The following is a 24,711-nucleotide window of genomic DNA, read 5'->3' on the forward strand; positions in this document are numbered from 1 at the left end:
TTTGGGACCACAAGCTTTAACACCAGAATCTTCCTCCAATCGTACCAAACCCTAACCCCAAAGATGCGTGGACCACAACGACAAAGACGAAGACCAAACGTCGCACCCACGTGTCGTCTAAACAAACCCACCATGATAGCAACAATGAACCAAATTGTTAACCCTAATTGGCTTTTGTGGAGAACTTTGACGGAAACCTAGCAAACAACAAATAAACGCATTTATCTTCTGAAGCAATGTCGTTACGCCCTTTCTATATGACACAAATGTTGTCGTTTTTTTAACCTACAGTGCCTACATTCAAATGACATTGTTTTTTTTAATAAAAAATTAATTCAACATGTATAAACAGTAACATCAAAGGTTATACGTGACAAGACACATCACGCTTCTACATATTCAGTTAACGGCTACATATGTATATAACGATTGTGGACTAAAGACAGAGATCTAAGACAAAATTTTTGAAATATTAGAGATCCAATCTAAAAGAAATTTTTTTCAGAAATCAAACACAAAAACACATATTTATCAAGGACAAAAACATATTTAAACTTATATTTTTTTAAGCGTAAGAATCAAATATAAGTGACCACATTTAATTCATACACTTTATTCAACATGATATAAGCACGTTTTTTTCTAAGAGGAGATATTATTTTTTTGTTTGGAAACAAAAGTGGACATGTGTTTTGGTGGGGTTTCTAAGTGGATACTATAATTGAGCCTTTTAATTAATTAAACCACCTCTCACTGACACACACACGTCACACGTCCGTTTATTTCATTTATAATTCCCTTTTTTCTCTCTTTATTTTTTTTTCTTTGACTTATTGGCTAATAAATTTGATGAATTTATGATGAGAAACTTGCAAATCCAGTAATTTACCAATCGCTACTAATTGACTCGTGCGGTGAAAAGATCCCATCAGAATGGATCTGGAAAACCACTGAACAAGAAGAAGAGTCTTCTTCGTTTAACCACCACATCGGAGAAACACAAACACACGCGCGCACACACACGTGCGTGGTGCAGACTCTCCAGTCTCACACACATGTGTCCGTTGCTGCTGTAACCGTCGACGAAGAAGAAGAAGAAAGAAATAAACCGTTTAAAGTAAAGCAAAATTCGTAAACCAAACAAACCCTTATGCGTGGTGACTAGTGAGTGACGACTCAGATCTGTTGCGGGGTTATCGAAATTGGTTATTGGCCGAGGGAGATGGAGGGGAACTCCGGTGGAGGAGGCGGCGGTGGCGGTGGAAACGACGTGGAATTGCTCTGCAAGACGCTGCAGGTGGAGCACAAGCTCTTCTACTTCGATCTGAAGGAGAATCCTCGCGGCCGCTACCTTAAGATTTCCGAGAAGACCTCCGCCACCAGGTCCACCATCATCGTCCCCTTCTCTGGCATTTCCTGGTTCCTCGATCTCTTCAATTACTACGTCAATTCCGACGACCAGGACCTCTTCAGCAAGGAATTGCAGCTCGACACCAAGGTAAGAACCCTAATTTGACTCTCTCTTTTTTCGCTCCCTCGCATTTGTTTGATTTGATTTTTTTTTTCTCTTTCAGGTTTTCTATTTTGACATTGGCGAGAATCGGAGGGGCCGTTTTTTGAAGGTACTTGGCTTGATTCTCTTCTTTCTCGCTTTCTCATACGCTCGAATTTTAATTAGAAGGAAGATAAGAATACTAGGGGGAAAAGAATAAACCATTAATTTAGATTTATTCATGAAGTATCACTCACTCTCTCATAAATAGTGCTTAAACTAATGAAATTATATAAGTATCTATTAATTTAGTCCCTGGGTTGATATGTTTTACTGATATTGAGGGACTAATTTGAAGAATTTTCCAATACTTGAGGGGCTATGCGGCATGATTTGTAATACAATAGGGACTACTTATATGTTTTCATTAGTTTAAGGATTAATTAGGAGAGAGAGTTATACTTCTGACACCAAATTGATGGTTTATTCAGGGAAAGTGAGTGAAGAGAGATAAACTGATAGATGTGTGTATAAGTGAAAGGAAGATAGAAGTCTAGGGGGAGATTAACCGAAAGAGAAAAGCTGATAAATTTGACAAATGATGTGGCCGAAAATGAAAAGAGAGATAGAAAGAAAAATGGGGTGGAAGTGAGATGTAAAAGAAGCAGTGTGTGTGATAATTATAACCCAATTTTAATTGCCTGTCTTTGTTTTGATAGGTATAGGTTAAGCTTTTAAGTGAATTGCATAACATTTTTTCATCTAATTATATGCTGTTTTGATATGCATGGCTGTAATATTTTTGGTAAAAAATGGTTAATAAGAGTGTGTTGGCTGTCAAAATAACGGTTCCTTCTTGGAATGCTTTACTTGTCAATGAATTAGAATGGGGGTGTGTCTGTAAATATGTCTGAATTAAGGATAAGTTTTAATATGACTTTTTTTCTTGGTTTCTTTATATACTCTGGTTGTGTATGTAGAAAAGCTTTTCTATATTGTCATTGCATGAAGGTCAAAATATCTAGGCATATATGTGCTTTTGTGAAAAATAAGGAAAGTTAATGATGACAATGAAGCTGTCAATTAACCCAATCTGTTATTGCATGTACGAAAGAGGTAGAAAATGAGGAATACTATCTGAGGAAGAGCTGAGCGGAGTGCATTATAGGTTGGGGCTTTAATAACCTTAGGGTTCTGAATGAGGTTTTTTTTTATCAAAAAGTAGAAAAGGGAAACAAATTTTTAAATTTGGTTTCTGTGGTAAAGGCTGGGCATCTTGTTTGACATTCCTATTCTTTTTGCTATCAAAGACAGAGTCAGAAAAGATAACACCAAAGGTATGTTTTAAATTATAAAATATTACATGTAATGGATGATTAATCTCCTCAAACGTCCAAACCAATGACCCAGTTTTCCACTCATCCATCTTCTCAAACCCCCTTTCATCTGGTCATCCCTTTCATTTGTCTTCCCTATCGCTCCTGCAAACTGCAAAGCACCTTCATATTCAGATGCTGCAGAAAGTTTTCCTCTCTCAATCACAAATCTCCCACCAAAATCAAATCTTAAGTCAAGCTTGAATCACTGGCAGGTGTGGCAGAATGGAAACTCAGGGACAAACAACCTGCTAAAGAGGGGAAATCTGATGGTTCCTTAAGGTGGAATGTTCCATCTTTAGCCATAGGTTCATCACTTCTACGAATTGCATAGGGAATTGGCAAGAACCAATTCACAAAACTATGCATACCAACTTGTGGATTTCAAGGGGGGAGGAGTGAATTATGTTTTTCTGGTGTAAAATAATCAAGGAAGAGCGCATGCTTGGGTTGGATTATTCTTGGGGAAATAATTTTTTTTTTCAAAAGCTCTTTTAGAATGCTGAAGAAATAAGTTTTTTTCCCCTCCAAAATAAGCTAAATCAAACATGCTCAGACGTCAACCTTTTTTTATCTTGTCTGTGTAAAATTTTCTGTATTCAGTATTTAAGGGGTATCCTATATGTCCTCTTATATTCTTATTGCCAAATTTTTGTTCGTATTTAAGACCTGCCCTTGTGTAATTGACTAACTGAAGTGCCTACAATGTGAGTTTGACGGTAAGAAAGGTGTGAAAGATGTTGAAGACCAGATAAAATTTGTATTGGAAGTTTTGGGATGTGAGTATTGTTGGGAGCTGTCTGTTTTTACATGTACTGTTACAAAACTAAAAAAGCTGTTTGGATTTTATGTGTAACAGCATTTATTATTCACCCCAAACAATTAAACAAAAGCAAGTTTTATAGTATGCATCGCTGTGGAACATAGGAACAACAGTAAACCAATCTGCACCGCCGAAGAGTAGCTATGATGTCAACTACTATGTTCTGTAATTCCTTTATGGGTTTACTATCTTTTTAGTCCCTAAACATTTTTGTGTTTTTGCTTTTAGTCCATAATCTAAATTTTGACAAGTCAAAGTCCTTGAACTTTTTTATACATTACCACTTTTAGTCCCTATTGTCAAGTAATAACGTTAATTGATAATGTATATTAGATATGTAATAAGGGTGTATTTGCAAATGTGAGTCATCACATTAGAGAGTTAGTTATGACAGCTGTACTTGACAGCTGTATCTCTTCTATATATAAAGAGAACTTGTAATAGTGTGTTAGTGGGTTAATGAATTCTGTTTTCAATCCCCTCACTTTTCTTTCCATTCATTTGATCTAAAATGGTATCCAGAGCCATCGATTCAGAGGTTTTTCTCTGATTTTTTTTTCTTGTAACCCTAAATCCTCTCTTCGTCTCAAACGAGGCTTTCTTCCTCTTCTTCAATGGCGAATTCTTCTTTGTCTTCATTTCTGAATTCGATCAGTGAGAAGCTTGATGATTCCAATTATCTGTATTGGAAGCAGCAAGTAGAACCTGTGATCAAATCTCACAAGCTTCATCAGTTTGTGGTGAATCCACAAATTCCTCCGAGCTTTCTCTCCAACGACGATCGTGATGCAGATCGCGTCAATCCAGCGTATGATGCTTGGGAAGTTTAGGATCAAACGCTTCTCACCTAGCTTCAGTCCATCGAAGTCTGCTCTCTCTTGTGTTCTTGGCGTGAAACATTCGTATGAAGTCTTGGATACTGTTCATGAGTATTTTCAGCTGCAAACCAAAGTTCGAGCGCGCCAGTTTCGCACCAATCTGCGGTCTGTTCAGCTTGAAGGTAAATCGATGCGCGAGTATCTCACTCAGATCAAGGTGATTTCTGATGTGCTCACCGGTGTTGGCTGTCCGGTGAAACATGAAGATTATGTTGATGTGCTACTTGTGAATCTTCCTTAGGATTATGCACCGGTCATTGCAATCATTGAAGGTCAGTTCAAAACTCCTCCGGTGAAGGAAGTCGAGGCTCAGCTCCTCTCGTTCGAATTTCGCACAAATCGCTTCCGTCAACAGAGTTTTCCTACTGCAAATTATGCCTCTCCTGATTCTTACTCCTATCACGGTGGTTTCTTTGGCTATCGCAGTGGTGCGAGCTCATCCTCTACTTGAAGTGGTGGTTCTGGTGATCGTGGAGGTGCTAGTGGCAGCCGGCGTGGAGGTTCTTCTGGTCGCAGCTGTGGCGGCGGTCATTTTGCCAAACTTTTAGTGTCAAATCTGCTTGAAGTTTGGTCACACAGCCAATGTGTGTCACTTTCGTGCTGATGATTCCTATTAGCCTCCTGATTCGCGTGTCCTCTATGATCCTGCTACTCAGCAGCCTCTCTCATTCAGTCATGGTTCGTACCCTTGGATCAATCCCAATGCCAAGTCTACTTCTCAGGATTCAGTCACTACTAGTGCAATGCTTACTAACACCTCTGCTCTGGGAGCCACTGCTGAAGCCAATTCTACTTGGATTCCAGATTCTGGCACCTCTCACCATGTTACTGGTGCTTCTCAGAATATTCATCAGGCATTTTGATGGTCCGGATCAAATTTTCATTGGCAATAGCCAAGGTTTGCATATTAAGGGATCTAGTTGTTCTTTCTTTAAGTCTCCTCTTAATTCTAAGTTTTCATTTGTCCTTAAGAATTTGCTTCATGTGCCTTCCATTACCAAAAATCTTTTAAGTGTTAGTCAGTTTGCTAGGGATAATTCTGTCTATTTTGAATTTCATCCTTACACTTTTGTTGTTAAATCTCAGGCGACACATGGACCTCTTATTCAGGGTACTATTGGTGCTAATGGTCTCCATTCCTTCACTCATGTCAATCTTCATCCTTCATCTGCATTGCTGTCGAGTTCCAGCTCAATATCACCTAGTAGTTTGTCAAATAAGTCTTTGACATCATCTCCTTTTGTACACACCATTAATAGTGATTCTTCTATTGTTCCTAGTACTAGCTCTATATGGCATACTAGGCTAGGTCATCCGAATTCATATGTACTTAAACTCATACTCAATCATTGAAATATTTCACCAATCAATTAAAATGTTCCTGACTTTTGTAACTATTGTGTTGGAAAATCTCATCGGTTACCTTCTACAGCTTTTGATTCTGTCTATACCTCCCCCTTGCAACTTATTTTACTGATTTGTGGGGTCCAGCTCATGTTACATCTTTTTCTGGATATGTGTATTATGTTGCCTTTATTGATGCTTTTTCTCGATACACTTGGATTTATCCAATTAAGTCTAAATCTGAGACAGTCTGTTTTTCAACATTTTAAGTCCATGGCTGAACTTCAATTGAATGCTAAAATTAAAAATGCCCAATCTGATTGGGGGGGGGGGGGGGGTGTTGATATGTCCTCACACACATCATCAAAATGGTGTGGTTGAACGCAAACATAGACACATAGTTGAACTTGGTCTACCCCTGCTGCATCATGCTTCTCTACCTAGATTTTGGGATTTTGCTTTCCAAACAGCTGTCTATCTTATAAACTGACTTCCAAGTGCTGGTTTGCAATTTACAGTTTCTTATACCATTCTTTTTGGTGAGGATCCTGACTACAAATTCTTAAAAACTTTTGGTTGTGCCTGCTTTCCTTATTTAAGGCCATACAACACTCACAAGCTTGACTTTAGATCCCAAGAATGTCTCTTCTTGGGATATGCCTTTCTGCTTCTGGTAGGATTTTTATCTCAAAGGATGTGGTATTCAATGAGCTTAGATTCCCTTATTGTGATTTGTTTTCTCAAAAACCAGTATCTTCCTCTTCTCTGTCACAATATTTTACATTGAATCCTGGCCTTTCCCCCCCCGTCACTGTTGCTCATTCTGATCCTAACTCCACTGCACCTTCAGCAACATCTGCTGCTTCTGTGTCACCATCTGCATCAGGTTCTGCAGAGTCCAGGTCTGAGTCTTCAGTGTCTCATTCTCATCCTACAGCATCTACCTCTCACAACGCTTTCACCTCATCTACTTCTGATTGTGATGCTAATCAGCACAGTTCTGCTGGTCCAGTCTCTACTGTTGCACCAACAGGGTCTTCCTCTTCTAATTCTAGTTCTGGTCATTAAGAGTCACCCCCTAGGACAGTAAACAATCATCCCATGCAAACCAAGTCCAAGTCTGGATTTCATAATCCTAGATTTCATCCCTCTCTTTTACTGGCTCATTTAGAACCAAAATCAGTGAAGCATCCCCTTGCCGACCCAAGTTGGTTTGGTGCCATGGAACAGGAATATCAAGCTCTTAAGAAGAATCATACATGGGATTTAGTCCCCTTACCCTCCAATAGAAAGGCAGTGGATTGCAAATGGGTGTTTCGAGTAAAAGAAAATGCTGATGGTTCTATCAATAAATATAAGGCTCGTTTGGTTTCTAAAGGTTTTCAACAAGTACATGGCTTTGACTTTCATGAAACATTTTCTCTAGTAGTGAAGTCGGTTACTGTTCGTCTCATTCTTACTCTTGCACTTACTAATGGTTGGGATCTCTTCCAATTGGATGTAAATAATGCCTTTTTGAATGGTATTCTGGATGAAACAGTCTATATGGTTCAGCCCCCAAGTTTTGATGACTCTAATAAACATTTGGTGTGCAAACTAAACAAGGCTCTTTATGGTCTCAAGCAGGTGCCCAGGCAGTGGTTTGATTGCCTTAAATCCACTCTCCTCAAGTTTGGGTTCACAGCAAGTACATGTGATCCCTCTCTTTTCGTTTACAAGCAACAACAGTACACTGTTTTTCTTTTAGTCTATGTGGATGACATTACCATCACTGGCAATTGTGTCTTGCTTATTCAGCAGCTTATCTCTCAGCTAAACTCTCAGTTTGCACTTAAGCAACTTGGCCTTTTAGACTACTTTTTGGGAATTGAAGTCAAATATTTACCTGATAAAGGGATCTCCTGCCCAAGACTAAAATGGCAGAGGCACAACCTATCTCCTCACCTATGGTCTCCTCTTGCAAACTATCAAAATCAGGGAGTGATTTGTTTCAAGATCCTACTCTTTATGGATCAGTTGTGGGTGCTCTTCAGTATGCTACTTTGACTAGGCCAGAATTCAGTTATTCTGTTAACAAGGTGTGTCAGTTCATGTCACAACCCTTGGAGTCTCATTGGACTGCTGTCAAACAGATACTCCGTTACCTTAAGGGCACTATTTCTCATGGACTTCATTTAAAACCTGCCGTCTCCTCCCAGCCTCTCTCTCTTACTGCCTTGTGTGATGCTGGCTGGGCTTCAGATGTTGATGATCACAGGTCTACCTTGGGATCAGCTATTTTTCTTGGCCCCAATCTGATTTCCTGGTGGTCTCGCAAGCAGCAGGTTACTGCTCAGTCTAGTACAGAGGCAGAGTATAGAAGTATTGCTCAGACTTCCGCTGAACTTACTTGGATTCAGGCTCTTTTAATGGAACTTCAGATTCCTTTCACTCCTCCGGTTATATTGTGTGACAATAAGAGTGCTGTTGCCATTGCACACAACCTGGTTTTCCACAGCAGAACAAAGCATATGGAAATTGATGTCTTCTTTGTGCATGAGAAGGTGTTGTCCAAGCAACTTCAGATCTTCCATATCCCTGCCCTTGATCAGTGGGCTGGCATTTTGACTAAGCCTCTCTCTTCTGCTCGCTTTACTTTTCTTAAGTCCAAACTCACGGTGAAAGGTTTTTCTTCTGAAAAACCTTCCCCATGAGTTTGAGAGGGGGGGGGGGGGGGTATTAGAGTATGTAATAAGGGTGTATTTGTAAATGTGAGTCATCACATTAGAGTTAGTTATGACAGCTGTACCTCTTCTCTGTATAAAGAGAACTTGTAATAGTTAATGAATTCTGTTTTCAATCCCCTCACTTTTCTTTCCATTTGTTTTATCTAAGAACGTAACATTGATGTTGACAACCTAGTGACTTGTCATGTGATCAAGAAGTCTAATGGGATAATCATGAGTATTTTTTTGGTAAATTATGTTTTTAATCCCTTACCAATTAGTTTGACGACATCAATTGTTCTAAACAGATGATTGATTAAAAGCATAGTTAACCCAAAAAAGGTGCACGTGGTTGCCCATTCAAACTCCTTGATGACGTGACAAGTCATTAGACTACCAACACTGCTGTTGCATAATCAGTTAACATTGTTACTTGACAATAAAGACCGAAAGTGATAATGGAGAAAAAATTCAAGAACTTTGACCAGTCAAAATTTAGATTAAGGATTAAAATTATAAATCTAAAATGTTTAGAGACCAAAAGACTATAAATCCTTCTTCCTTTATCTTCAATAAGCATTTGAATTTGGCAAAAGTAGATCCTTAAGTAAAATCTGCACAAATAATGTTTTAATGAAGTTGCATGAAGTCCCTCATGAAAAACTTTTACCCTGTTTTTCATCATTTTGGGCTTCCATATTTACATTTATTTTGGAATTTCTTTCTTATGAAGAATATTATCCATATGTATATTTTGTTTCAAGATTATAATTCTTATTTATTATTATGAAGGTGTCTGAAGCTTCTGTCAGCAGAAACCGTAGCACTATAATTGTTCCGGCTGGAAGCTCCAGGGATGAAGGATGGGCAGCATTCAGGAACATTTTGGCAGAGATCAATGAAGCCTCAAGGCTTTTCATTCTGCCCAATCAGGTTTCCTTCTTTTGAAACAGACATTTTTCTTCCTGCTTAGCCACAAGAATAGTCAAAGTTGTTGCTTTTTTTTATTCATCTTATTTGCTTGTTTGCATTCCGCAATAGCAAAATTCTGAATCCTCAGAGCATCTTGTTGGACTTTCGGATGATGTTGGTGCTGGCTTCATATCTGGTCATAGTACTCAACCTGCCACTTCTTCTGAGTTGAATGTGGACAGGTCTGTTGATTTGCCGCCTCAGGATGAAATTGGGAACTTGGGGGTCTCAAAAGTGATCAGGGCTGATCAGAAAAGATTCTTCTTTGATCTTGGGAGCAATAATAGGGGTCATTTCTTAAGAATATCTGAGGTGTGCTGTCATTATCTCTGTCCTTTTTTCCTTTTTTTTTTTATATATTGTGGGAAGAGGAATTTTTGCTGTAAATTCTTGCTATCTCATCGCAGGTTGCGGGTTCTGATAGATCCTCCATTATTCTTCCCCTGTCAGGGCTCAAGCAGTTTCATGAGATTGTTGGTCACTTTGTCGAAATCACAAAGGACCGAATTGAGGGAATGGCGGTTGCTAATGTTCGCACAATTGATCCCCCTCAAAGATGAATGCTAACTTGGGATAAGAATGGGTGTTGTCTTCGAGTCTGATTTGTGTTATTTTATTTTATTTTCCCTCAGCCTCCTTTCTTCTTCTCATATTGTTCTTCCATTAATGCTTTTGAAATAATGCAAACTCTGGTTGGTCAGCAGAATAATTTGAATTGCTTGGCAAGGTTAATATGAATAGGAATAACGGAAGAAAAAAAGGATCAGAGACTTGTACTTGTTTGGATAGTTTGGCACCCAAGCTACAATCTGTAATAATGTTTGATTGTTTATTTTGCGTTCCTTGCACAGATTTCGCATGGATTTAAGTTCTCATGCCTACCATATGTTAGGTTGGTGACTTAACTATTTTGTAGGGTTTGGTTTCCATCTAACAGCATGAACTTTGCTTTCATAGTGATATCTGTTTTATCGTCATTTATCTGTTTCATCTGTATTAAACACACCCTATGGAAGGAGGGATGTGGGGAATGCTTTTAGGAACGAAATTAGTTGTTGTTGCATGAAATATCTTGTTAGGACCATATCATTTTGTTCCATGGAAGTCAATGCACTTGAAAATAAGGAACATCAGATAGTCTTATTGTAGTAGATTCGTTAAACTTGTTCCCAACAAAAGCTGATTTCGACCTTTGGGTTACATTTGATTCGTTTGATGACGTCTAAAGAAGAGGAAAATAGAGATTTTCTTTTATCATTCTTATTATTTTTTTTTCTTCAGAGGCTTTGTTAGAACAAACACGTTCGGTTAAAGATTATTATGAATGCATTTACATTATCTTGTTCGGAAAACTGGATATGAAGAATTAAAATTATGAGAATATTTATTTTAAATTTATTAAAATTGTTTTACATACTATGTACGGTTTTTACATGGTGTAACTGGATTTTATATGTGATGGGGTGGGTGATGGGTGTTAGGAATTAGTGTGCTGGTGCACTTACTGATAGTTTGGTTTTTATTATAAATTATTTTACCAAAAAAAAATTGTAAGTTACTATTCTCATAAATGTGATAATTGATTTTCTTTTAATATACACTTAAATATATTTTTTCTGTATTTTAGTGTTTTTGTTTTTATTTTTGTTCTTGTAAATTTATTTATTTTTGTTTTAGACCTTATAAAATATTTTTTTATCTTTTGTCCCTAAAGTGTTTTGAACGGTAAAATAAATATTTGATAGTTAAAAAGTATTATCTAAAATGTTTTATGGATAGAAAATTAAATAAATATATTTTGTAAAGATTAAAATATTTTTTTTCAAAGAAGAAAATAAAAAAATACTAAATTACATTGTTGAGAAAAAGTATTTAAACCTTTTATATATTGCTTTTGTTATTAGTTTTTTCTAACGTATAGTACTATGTATATTTGGTAACATTTTATTATTGTATATAAACTTATATACAAATAAAAAGTTAAAATAATACAATTTTTAAAAGGAAAAATAATTTATTAGATTATATGACTCCCTATTCAAATATAAATAATCATTGGGTTCTTATGAAAAACAAAAATTTAAAAAAGTAGTAGCTTATGCATTACTATATTTAGAAATATATTATATTTTTTTATATAACCAGAAGGTTTGATCCTCTCACCGGATCTATAAAACTATATTCTGCATACATCTTAAGTTGTGCCCGATTACAAATAAAAAAGAAGCAAACATTTAAAAAATCAAATTGATTTGATTAAATTATTTTTGTTCAATCATTAAACACATAGTAAATTATTTAGAAAATAGTATAGTTTAATAAAATCCAACTTAATATTTTATTCTATTAATGGCCGAGCCAATAAATACTCACGAATATTTTTACTAATGTTATTAGAGGTTGTGGTTTCTCATGATTTTGGTTAGTGGAAGTGGAACAATTTGATTTAACATTGTTTGTTGAGTGTGTTGAAGATAGAACTATACTCTGTTGGAATTTTAGGTAATGCTTGATTTTTAGTGTTTTTTATTTTTATTTTAAAAAAATAAAAATAAGGATGAAAATATGTTTTGTTTAAAATTAGAAAATATTTTTTAAAATATGTCCAAAACTAAAAATAACAAATTAACGTTTTTAGTATTTTTAAAAAAAAGTGAAAACACGACAGTGCCTTAGAGTATTTTCTTCCCAGTACATATTTTATAAATCTTGAAAAATTGAAAATTGAAAATTGAAAATGATAATGAAAATAGCAAATGGAAATAAAAAAATAAAGGCCCAAATCAAACTTCATCTTAAATCTTATTTTTTTTTTCAGCAAACATTAATATTTTCTTATTTTTACAAATTAAAACCATTGACTATATAAAAGAAATAGCAAAACATGTATTAACAAGAATTAATGAATTATGATGATAAATAATTTAGTGTTATGACAAAACAATTAACAAAAATAATCCATAGGTACACCTAGTAATATATATAATCTCAAGGTTTGGGAAGTGGGTTTTTCTTCCTGCACCTATCAGAAATTCTTCTACACCAAACATAAATTTTAAAATTCCAACCTTATCACTATTTATTTCTTCTTCTTCTTTGTTCGATTTGTTTCTTTTTTCTTTATACTTCATTCTTCATTTTAGGTGAGCTCCTCATTTTTGTGGTTGGTTTGATAGAGGTGCATTGTCATGATGGTTTGTTCGCAATTCATGGTTGTCGTCGTGGGGGTGTTGCGGTGCAACGACAAAGTAGGTAATGTATTTTCAATCTGCAAGTTGAAGGATTTGTGCCGTAATAAACATACAGATTGACAATTCGTATAAAAGTTACGGATTGTCAATCCATATAAAACTTACGGATTGACAATCCACAAGTTTCATACGGATTAACAATTTGTATAATTCATATGGATTGACAATCCGTAAGGTTCATAAGTATTGTCAATTCGTATAAGCCAATCCGTATAACCTAAAAAAAATTAAAAACTTAAATAAATTTTATTTTGAATGTTTTTTTTAATAAATTTATTTATATTTTTTAATATATTTGTGTAAATTTTATTACGTTAAATAGTTTATGCAAGTGTATAAATTTTCATATATATGCTTATCAATTTCAATGTAATATATTAGTATATGCACTAAAAAAATAATAAAATTGTGGGATAGTAAATATTAAAAAACATATTTATTGATATATCGACATAGTTATTTAAAATAGATTTTAACATGGAAGTTTTTTAAAATAAATTAATTAATTTATAAATAATTAGAATTATGTATGGTATTTTAGGTGTCGTTAGTTTGTCATTGAATTTTTTTTAATGTTAAAATGGATGAAGATCAGTGGATATATGACAACATAATGTGTGAAAAACTTAATATGAATGAAGACAATGGAGATGAACCTAGTGTGTTTGAAAATATTTATTGTTCTGATGCCTTCAATACTTCTAAGTATTCATATTTTGTATTTTCTTAAAGTAAGTAAATGAATGTTCGTTGAAAACTAAGCATGTATTATTCCTTTTGTAGGTGTTTGCTACCCGCGATGAGGTTTTGCATTGGACTCGCTCTGTTACGTATGATATTGGTTTTGTGGCAGTGATAATGAGGTCAAAAATAGATACTGGAAAGAAAGAAAAGACCTTATATGTTTTAATTGCTAGTGAGAGGAGTGGAAAATATAAAACATACAAGAAAAATTTAGTACGAACAATGACTGTAGTAGAAAAAGTGGGTGTCCCTTTAAGCTGCGAGCGAAACCAATGTTGGGAGGTGAAGGATGGTGAAGTTAATATGTGATAGTCGTAATCATGCATTAACGAAGTCATTCATTGAACATCCATATGTTGGTTGACTGACTAAGGATGAAAAGATTATTATTGGTGATATGACAAAGTCAATGGTCAAACCAAAGAATATTCTTCTTACTGTGAAGGAGCACAATGTCAACAATTGTACAACAATGAAGCAAATATACAATGCAAGATCTACATGTTGTTCTTCTATAAGAGGCAATAACAGTGAAATGCAACAACTAATGAATTTTCTTGAACACGATCAGTATATTCATTGGCATAGACTGAAAGATGAAGATGTTGTATGTGATATATTTTCGAGTCATCCATATGCAGTGAAATTAACCAATGCATATAATTTGGTATTTCTCATAGATAGTACCTACAAAACAAATAGATACAGACTGTCTTTACTTGACATTGTTGGTGTGACACCTATTAGGATGACATTTTCAGCTGCATTTGCCTATTTGGAGGGAAAATATGTAAACAATATTGTTTGGGCTCTGGAACGATTTTGAGGTATTTTTCTAAGATGTGATGCAATTCCTCAAGTTATTGTTACCGACAAAGATTCAACATTGATGAATGCAATGAAAAAGGTTTTCTATGAGGCAACTAACTTGTTGTGTCAGTTTCACATTGATAAGAATGTGAAGGCAAAATGTAAAACCCTTGTGGGTCAAAAAATGCATGTGATTATGTCATAGAAGTATAGGAAAGTCTAGTGGATTGTCCTTCTGACCAAGAGTTTGATGACTGCCTTATGAAGTTTGAAATTGCTTGCTCACCATGGCCAATGTTTGTTGACTATGTGAAACAAACATGATTGATTCATCATAAGCAAAGATTTGTTAAAGACTGGATGAATAAGGTGATGCATCTAGTAAACACAACAACTAACAGGTATGAAAATTGTAAATGTGTATTGGTTTAAATAACAACACATCAATGCATAAAAATAATTGTTTGTGTTTTTCAAATGCAAAGTTGAGTATGCACATTAGGCCTCAAAGAGACTACTGCAAAATAATCTTGGTAACCTATGTAGTTTTTGGGGAGCCATAAACAACATGATCACTTTGCAACACATTGAAATTAAGGCATCTTTTGAGACAAGCACACATGTGGTCAGACATGTTTTTAAAGTTACCTTATACAAGAGACTAATTGACATGGTATCAATGTATGTTTTAAACTAGATTACTGCTGAGTTTGAGCATATAAAATATGTTGACATTGACAATTCTCGTTGTGTATGTATAATGAGAATTACTCATGGTCTTCCATGTGCATGTGAGCTAGCTAGATATGTTCTTGGTAGCATACCACTTGACACAATCCATATGTTTCGATGGAGGTTAAGTTTTTCAGACCAAGGTTTATCTTAGCCCTAAGTCAACATAATTGAAGAGATACAAGCCATATCCAGGCAGTTTGAAGAGCTTGATGTATGTGGCAAAGTGACTATAAAGAGTAAACTTCAAGAAATTTTCTACCATGATCTAAATTCCATGTATGCTCCTCATGAAATGGTCAAAACAAAAGATGCTCAAAAGAAATAGATGAGCAAACAACAAAGATTAATGAAATGTGATCAATCTTACTAGGATTATGTGGATACATTACATTCTGTGAAAAATAGTAATTCTTCAGTGAAACATTGTGCATCATCATTTGAACAACCAAAACCAAAGAGGAAGATGCCAATGCCGGATCAATTTCATCCATGCATTCATGATTTCATTGAAAACATAGTCGATTTCAAAGCTGATGGTAATTATGTATATCGTGCAATTGTTGGCTTATATGAGGAGTTAAAGCGGTTGCTACTTGCTGATGAATTATCCATGGTATATATGTTTTTTGTTACATATTCATGGATAAGTTTTTTTGTAAATAATACTAATTAAAATTGTTACATGCAGGTTACCATGAATAAGTGGATGAATATAACTGATATGGGTTGTGTACATCACATTATATGTATTGGTCAAGTGTATGACAATCATTTTGTTCAAGTATAACAATGACCATCATATTTGTTAATTTTTTTTATTATAACATGTGTTATGAACATTTGAATGTGTATTTGTCTATGTAACATGTATTTCTAAGAGATGGTTGTCCCTTTCCGCCAACAACTTTGTTATGGTCAACACATTGTTATTATCAAGTAAAACAATGACCTACTCCTTATATTAGTAGAATGCACCAGTATACCAACTTGATGAGGTTGACCACACAATATGTTGATTTAGGAAAAGATTGAACCTTTTGTTAAGGTTGGGACAATGTTTGTAATTTACATAGTTGTGACAACAAGGATAATGCATGTAATGTGTTAATTAACATGTCTTTGAATGGACATTCATATAATTATTTCTGATACCTATTCATGAGCTGTTGAAATATTAAGATTAGAAAAGAGGCAGGTTTACCAAACATAAAAGGAAGAATTATTTACTATGTTTATGGTTTACGAGGTTTAGGGTTTACGGGGTTTAGGATTTAGGGTCCACTTATTTTAAGGTTTATGGATTAGGTTTTAGGGTTGATATATTTTAGGGTTTAGTTATTATTGGGTTTATTGTTTGTTATTATAGGGTTTACTTATGTTAGGGGTCAAGGGTTTAGGGTGTAGGGATTACTTTTTAAAGTGTTTAGGGTTTATGTATTTTAAGGTTAAAAGGTTGATATATTATGGGTTTAGGGTTTACATATATTATGGGTTATGGTTTAATTATAATAGGGTTTAGTGTTTAGTTATGTTAGGGTTTATGCGATGGGGTTTAGGGTTTAGTTTTTAAAGTGTGTAGGTTTAGTATTTTAGGTTTAAAAGGTTGATATATTAAGGGTATAGGGCTTACAAATGTTAGGGGTTAGGCCGAAGATGATAACAGACAAATAGTAAAAATAGTTAGTCGTAATATACATAAACGCAAATTAAAACCATAGTCATAATATACATAGTTAGTGAAGTAATAAAAATATTAAACAATGCTCAATTATATTGCATACAAATATCCTATCGTACTTAGTTAAACCCTAAACTATCCTCATGTGTCTTGTGTATCCATTGTCTGGACTGCACATATGAATTTCGTTGCTCTGTGACACCCCTGGCTAATCTTAGATAGTGCTTAGTCAAAGTGTATGCATTAGTTCCAACAGTGACCATCCTCATGTTGATCATGTGTTCCAAACTTTCTGCTATCTTTTGGCAAGCGTCCTATATGACATTGACAACAAAGTATAAAATAATTATTGGAAACATGATACAAAAAAACACTAATAGTGAATTGCAAAAATATATTATACCATTGCATGCGGAGGCATGTCTCTATTGGCAACTGCAAGTGTAGGTGGTTATGGCATAGTTGCTGCATGGATGGCTCCTGAGGAGGATCTAGCACAATAAATGTATCATCATGCATCACCAGTGGATGTCTAGGAAGGTCCCCAAGCTATGTTGGACTCATGAAGGGGTGAGATATCCTATAGAGCCACTCCATGTAGTCTGATACACACTAACCAGAAGTACTATAAATCTGTCAAACCGGTGCAAGATATTCTAAAAACCGAAGCCATTTATCGTCAATTTCCTCATTGGATAAGGATAGAGCAATAAGGAGTGGAGGAATGGTCTAAACGTAACCAAACTATTGCACTACCCTCTCTGGTTGGTGTCTAACAATAGATGAATCCCATTTGATATGTTCAGAATATAATGAAATAAGCTCATATTCTCTAAATGCTCGGAGCTCATCATAAGGTACCTAGCACACAACATCTTGCGTCAATTTATCCAAGCGCTTACGATACATCGTCACTGGTAATGCCTTCCAAACTTCCAGCGACAAGCACATGGTTTCCTCTAATGGTAATCTTCATCAACAATAATGGAATTGATTGTAGGGAAATGCTCGTAGAACCAGCATTGCATATATTAAAAAAATACAAAAAAAAAATCTATTACTCAATAGTACATTCAAAGTATAAAATTAATAACTGGAGGTAAAAGTAATGATAATTACCTGTAACAAAGTGATATATCCTACAAGATGTTTTTTCGTATGCTTGGATGCAACATGTAAATTGTTATACATATGGACCAGTGCAGCCGCTCCCCATGAATAGCCTTTAGATTGGCTGAGGTCGTGAAATGCGTCCAAGAATATGACACTGAAGTGTGTGGCACTCTTGTTAGCAAAGAGTGTGCAACCTACTAGATGCAATAAATATGCTCAAGCTGCTAGGATTCATTGTCTTGCGTCACATTTGCTACGATAAATGACTCGCGGCCAGGTTAGGTGAACATATGCCCCTCTGCATTTCTCAATCTCATCTTTTTCTTCTTGTGTACTAACTTCAAGCAACTCAACTAACATGTCCACCGCTTCATCTACATCAATAGCATCAAAGGTATAGTAGGTACCTGTAATAGGCAGATGCAATAAGGATGCCACATCATTAGCTCTCCTATCGGTAGATGGAAACTACTAGTTTCCTTGTGCCACCTCTTCACAAAAGAAGATAAAAGTCCCTTGTCACATGTCTCCAACGAACAAGTAATTAGAGAACATAATCCTATAGCAACCACTATGCCTTCAATCTTAAGTGCAGGCCTTCCAAATTTCTCTACCTTCCTTCCATGAGAGAGCAACTTTAACTCAGTATGTTCCTGAAAAAATTAAAATTAATTAGCTCAACTAAAATGATAAATAGTTATTCAAATATTATATAATTAAACAAATAACTATCTCTTATGCCCAAACTCTGCCTGCCACATGATCAGCATATGACGTCAACACGGATGTATCATAGGGTCCGCCTGGAAAACCCTTTATATTAGCATCGACATGATCCGTAACTAGCTCCTAAGGGTACTCATGAGCCTCGTCAGCAACATGATCCACATGGTCAACATCCTCAACAACAATTGTAGTTGTCCATTGTCTATGTGAAGATGTTGTCGGCCAAAGACTTCTTCCGCATCACCACTAACCTATCTACCTAAGACTCTTCCTAAAATTTTGTTTAAAGCCCGATGCAATCCTTTGGTTTTAACCATAATCTACAAATTTAAACAATAATAACAATTAATGTCATCGTTCAAATAATAGTTGAGTTTCATATTTCATAACATTTTTTGTTTCATTCTATTACTCAAGAACTAACTAACATATTCACTAATAAATCTTCTAAAACCCTATTGTATTATTAAATGTAGTATATTCTAAGAAAGGTAATAAAAAATTTATATTAACATTAAATGATTAATCTAGCAAACTAAAATATATCATCAAAATCATACTACAATTTAATATAAAATATTTTATAAATTACTATTTAATAATTCATAAATAAATATTTAATTATTTATAAGTATCTATTTTAATACTTTTATATATTCATAAATCAATGTAAAAATTCATTTTTTAAATTTTTATACTTCAGATCACTAATTCTAGCAAACTAAAATATATGATCAAAATAAAGTACAATTTCATTTTTTATTTCTAATAAATGACTACTTCATTATTTTATAAATAACTATTTTAATACTTTTAAATATTCATAAATGAATGAAGAATTTTTTTTAATACTTTCAAACACTATTTATATAAATATTTAATACTATTAATGTAATAATATTTGTACAAGTATATCAATAAAAAAACATTTGTCATATACAATATTACCTTTTCTTGTTTAACAAAATTTAAAAATATATACATTATAAAAATTTGGAATTTTCGTTATTTAAATTTTTTATAAATAATTATTTTAAATATAAAAATTAATTAAAATATTTATGCATAAAATAATTAAATAAAAAAATTATACATTGATTTTTAAATAAACAAAATTCATAAATAAAATATTTATTAAATAAAAAATTATTAAAAATCAACTTAAATAAACAAATATAGTTAATTACATAAATAAATATTTAAAATAAACAACAATAGTTATTTATAAAATAATTAAATAACAACAAAAATTAAAAATTAATTTTTAAATGAAAAATTAATTAAATTAATAATTTATTAAATAATGAAATAAATAAAAATAAACAAAAATGCGGATTGGGAATCTGCATAATCCATACAGATTGGTAATCTATATGATCCATACTAATTGACAATCTGTATGCTCCATACGGATTACCGTATAGTGATAGGGATTCTCAATTTGTATAATCCATACAGATTGTCAATTCATATGAGCTTAACATATTAAAAATTAAAATTTATGGGGAGGTATGGGTACTCATGCCGACGGTGAAGACGACACCACCAACAAGAATGGTGAAGATGAACGGAGGTATGAATAGAGCGGAGAAACTTAGGGCAGCACAACAGGAAGGACGAAAATTGAAATGCCAAGTAGGAAATGGGTGTAGGGAGGGGATGTTGTATTTCAATTTTAAATGAAGGGTAATTTTTTCAATTCACTTTAATTGCTGGGTGTAGAAGAAATTCTTTCGGTACAGGAAGAATAACTCTTCGGAAGTTGGTTTCCACCCCTAAAATGTTTATTTATATTTAAGATACAAAATATGTCTAAGCCCAACTAAACCGAATAAGAAAAAAATGCAAAAGTGATTGGGATCGCACCATGGCTGTGAGGATTCCTATAACTTGGTAGTGGCACTCTATAACAACATTTTTTTTGTGCCCCTATGCTCACCTACCCGTGGGTGTGGACTTTCTAGTTTTTCTTTTCTTCAATTGTCTCCAAAGTTCCATGCTTGTAGTCAAGCTTTTGTTGAAATTAAGCTCCAACAACTTTCCAAATTTCCTTCTCTTTATTGTAAACACTGCAAGTTTTAATTATAAATTGCCCAACGAAGTAATGTCCTAAACTAAAAAGACAAATAACACCTTTCATTTACCTTTCCCTTTTCTTCTTTCAATCATTGACATCCTTCATTCACTTCTTTCTTTATAACTCAACATCCCCAAACTTTCAGCCTATCTCAATCACTCAACAACATCAATCTCTCTTCCTTCATTTGACTTTCTTGAGAAAGAATAGTTCCTTAAATAGAAATGGTACTTAAACCTAATTCCCACATTAGACAGCTCCAAGGTGAACCAAGAAAGAGTTCAATTCTTATAGAAAAGAACATCTAACTTGATCATGTTGGAGTTTCTTTAAAGAGTGCAGACTTAATAAAGTGAACTCTATTTTTCCCTTACTTTTAATCTTTTTAGCAGGGGTAAAAAGAATGGATAAAAAAAAGTAAGGATAAAAAAAATTAAGGGACTAAAATAAATAAAAATAGTTTAGCGTTTAAAACAAAAATTCTAAAAAATTCAAGGACTAAAAACGATAAATTCTAATCTATATTATAAAATTAAAAATAATTGGATGTCAAAATTCGTAGTGCATATTTTTTTAATCAAGATATTATTGAGTTTGACATAGCCCAAATACTAACCAATTTTACGATTGAACCGAGGTAAATTCTACAATGAACCATTAGAATAAGTGGTACACCGGTGAACCAGTGTTTTCAATAGTAAAATAATGTTTTTAAATAATTATATACCAATCTTACCCTCATTCATCATCATTAGATATTATTAAATAATTGGATGATTCATATTATAAAATAGTAATTGAGTTAAAAAATATTAAAATGAAGTATTTGACTTAAAAAATATATCAAAATAAAATTATGTGAGTAGACCATTTTAACCCTACCTTAAACTGTTCTTTCTAAAAAAAACCCTAATTAAATTGGATTATCACCACCGTCACCACTGTCACGGCTAAGCCATTTTAGATCACACAAACCAAGTCCGTGTTGCTCTCTCTATTTCTTGTCACGACGCTCTCTATCTTTTTCGCTTGCTCCCGCTCACCGCCACCAACAACGGAGTCCATGGTCGCATCTTTCTATCTTCAAAGTCGCGCCATGTTTGCTTCCAGATATGTGGCCTTTGTTCTTTTTGTTTCTAGATCTGTGGTACTACAAAGAAAAAAATTGAAACGTCACCACCGTCAACGACACATAATTATTTGTGATAGAAAAACTTCTCTTTTTCTTTTTTGATTTTTCCTTTTTCTCCTTTTCTTTGCACGGGTTATTTGTTTTATTTTTAATTTTTCCGGTTGCAAGTTGGTATTCTCCAGTTTTGACAAAGGCTTGTGATTGGTGATGTTAGTTCGATGGTGATAGTAATGGTGCTTACAAGAAAAGCTTGGAGGTTGATGAGGGATCTATTGGTTGTTTTGTTACATTAAGGTTTTTGTTCTATGAGCTTGATTATTATGATTCAAAAAATTGAATTAATAGTTTGATATAGTTGGGAGACATTAGTAAAGAGACTAACAAAAAAAACATTGTAGATCTTCTCAGCCTTTCGCTATATCTTGTTATAGTTGTTTCATTCAACAAAAAATTTGATGATTTTTAGGATGGTTGGTGGGAAGTTTATAATCTTTAAATCTTTATGCGGTATGTTCAAATTTGAACACAACTTGGTGTTTCTTTGAAACCAGGGTGTTAACAATGGTTTTTCTGAAACTGTCTTTAACTTCAAAGATATAGTAGGTTCTGTAATTTTGACATTATAGAAGCAAAGCTTCATGGTGAATCAAGAGTGATTCAAAGATGTTTTGATGATAACAAAGATGATAACAAAAGATGATGACAAAGGTGATGACAAAAAGTTCAAAGTTCAATCAAAGAATGAGTTCAAGATATTCAAGATAGAATCAAGAACACTTCAAGATTCAAGAGGAAAGTTGATTTCAAGAATCAAGATTCAAGATTCAAGAGATCAAGATTTCAAGAATCAAGATTCAAGAGATCAAAATCTTTCCTAATGAAGATTTGATTAATAAAGTTTTAAGATGTTTAAGTAGGGAATGGCAGCCCAAGGTAACTACTATTTCTGAAAGTAAAGACCTCTCTTCCATGTCTCTTGCCACTTTATTTGGTAAATTGCAGGAACACGAGATAGAACTTCAACGCCTTAATCAGAATGAAGAAAATGACTAAAAGAAGAGAAGTATAGTCCTTAAAGCCTCATCATCAATACAAGAAGAAAACGAAGAAGAAGATTCAGATGATGAAGAAGATTTTTCTTTCTTTGTTAAGAAATTTCAGAAATTCATCAAGAAAAGAAGAATTGACAGGCGTCAGAATTTCAATAATGGAAGAAAATCACAAGATGATTCACAAGTCCTTAGGTGTTACAAATGCAACCAAATTGGTCACATCAAGGCCAATTGCCCTTCAAATGAAGAATGGTCGGAGAAAAGTGAAAAGAAAAGATTTGATGAAAGAAGAACTAAGAAAGCCTACATTGCATGGGATGACAATGATTCATCCGATGGTTCAGAAAAGGAGATTAATCTTCTAACCAAAGATTATGAAAGTGATGAGAACATCTCTCAAGAATTAAAAGCAAGGAGAAAAAGTATGATCCTCATCTCTGAAGATCTAGACACTTTAATCTTGAAAAAGGTAATATCAAAACCATTCTCTTATTAAAATTTCTCTTTAATTGAAATTTTTATTCAAACAATTTGAGTATCATGACTAACAATTATTTATTTGTTTGTTTTTTATTGTTTGAAATCATGAGTATGTGTTCTTGATTGATTTCATCTTATTTGCATGAAATATTTATTCATATATTTAAATAAAATCAATATTCTTCATACTTGTGTTTTGATTGTTTTTGATATAATTAATTATCTACATGTTTTAATGTTTTTGCATGATATGATATGAGAATTACATGATCGAGAATTATTCATAAAGTATTTTTAGTATTTTTTCTTTAAAAAGTGTTTTTGATAATCACTCAAAATTTCTTTTCTCCTAGAAAGCCTTTTGGTTTTTGTTTTCTGGCTAGAATAACCATTGGTAATCGATTACCATAATAGTGTAATCGATTACAAACAGTTATTTCTGGCAATGTTGCTCTCTGGTAATTGATTATCATATTTGTGTAATCGATTACAACGCGTCCCTGCACCTATATATTCAAATTTCAAATTCTGAAACCTGCAACTCTTCTCTCTCTCGAAAACCCTCGCCCCCAAATTTTCTTCCGGCCATATCTCACTCAATTCTTGTCCAAATCACTCCCCACAAAGCCCAAACTTCTTCTTTTTCCACTCTCTTTCATTTGAACCAATTGAAATCTCAAAAAATCTCTTCAAATGGCTGAACCTTTGAAAAAGCGAAAGGGCACTTCGAGTCAGAGTCAACGACATTCCGGGTCATAGGAAACGCCAATTCCTTCATCCATTCCCTCTGGACCATTGTTTTCATCAGAGGAACAGTGTATACGGTACACAAACCTCTTTTCCTCTCGTTCCATTATAGACCCAAAATTCATAGATATGGATTTCTTCTCAAATGAGAGTTTTGAATGCTTTCAAGCATTTGAAAACTACAATCTTATTCCATTCATGTCTCTGAAATTACCTGTTTATTCTGAACTAGCCAAAGCCTTTTATTCTAATTTAGAAATCCATGAAGGTACCCTAATTTCTGAAGTTTATGGGATTAAGATGGTCATTGACCAGCCCCTATTCTATGATTTAACCCAATTGCCAAGCGAAGGTGTACCATTTGAAGATGCACTGATTGACGATTGGAAGTTTGATTTCTCTGTACATGATGCCCGCCGGTTGGTTTGTACCAACCAAACGGATATGGCCAGAAGGCTTCTTGCCGGTTCATTGGCTTTTGAAAGTCGCATCCTCTATTACCTTATTGTTCGCATGTTGCTTCCGAGATCTTCAAACCTTGCTCAGGTTTCTGAAGAAGATCTCATTGTCATGTGG

The 24,711-nt window shown here is 34.0% G+C and overlaps 1 protein-coding gene across 2 annotated transcripts; it reads left to right on the forward strand.

Moving 5' to 3' along the window:
* Positions 1–822: 822 nt before the first annotated feature.
* Positions 823–10,550, forward strand: LOC100782805 (transcription factor Pur-alpha 1-like). 2 transcript variants are annotated; one of them, NM_001254479.2, is made up of 5 exons: positions 823–1,498; positions 1,575–1,622; positions 9,411–9,551; positions 9,660–9,902; positions 9,998–10,550. In NM_001254479.2, exons 1-5 carry the CDS (start codon positions 1,223–1,225, stop codon positions 10,148–10,150), a joined length of 861 nt encoding a protein of 286 aa, NP_001241408.1. In that variant the 5' UTR covers positions 823–1,222; the 3' UTR covers positions 10,151–10,550. The 2 variants fall into 2 exon arrangements, with proteins under 2 accessions (NP_001241408.1, NP_001357519.1); NM_001370590.1 differs by having other exon boundaries at positions 10,041–10,550.
* Positions 10,551–24,711: the final 14,161 nt, after the last annotated feature.

Source organism: Glycine max, chromosome 20 (assembly GCF_000004515.6).
Source record: "Glycine max cultivar Williams 82 chromosome 20, Glycine_max_v4.0, whole genome shotgun sequence".
In the NCBI taxonomy this organism is placed as follows: domain Eukaryota; kingdom Viridiplantae; phylum Streptophyta; class Magnoliopsida; order Fabales; family Fabaceae; genus Glycine; species Glycine max.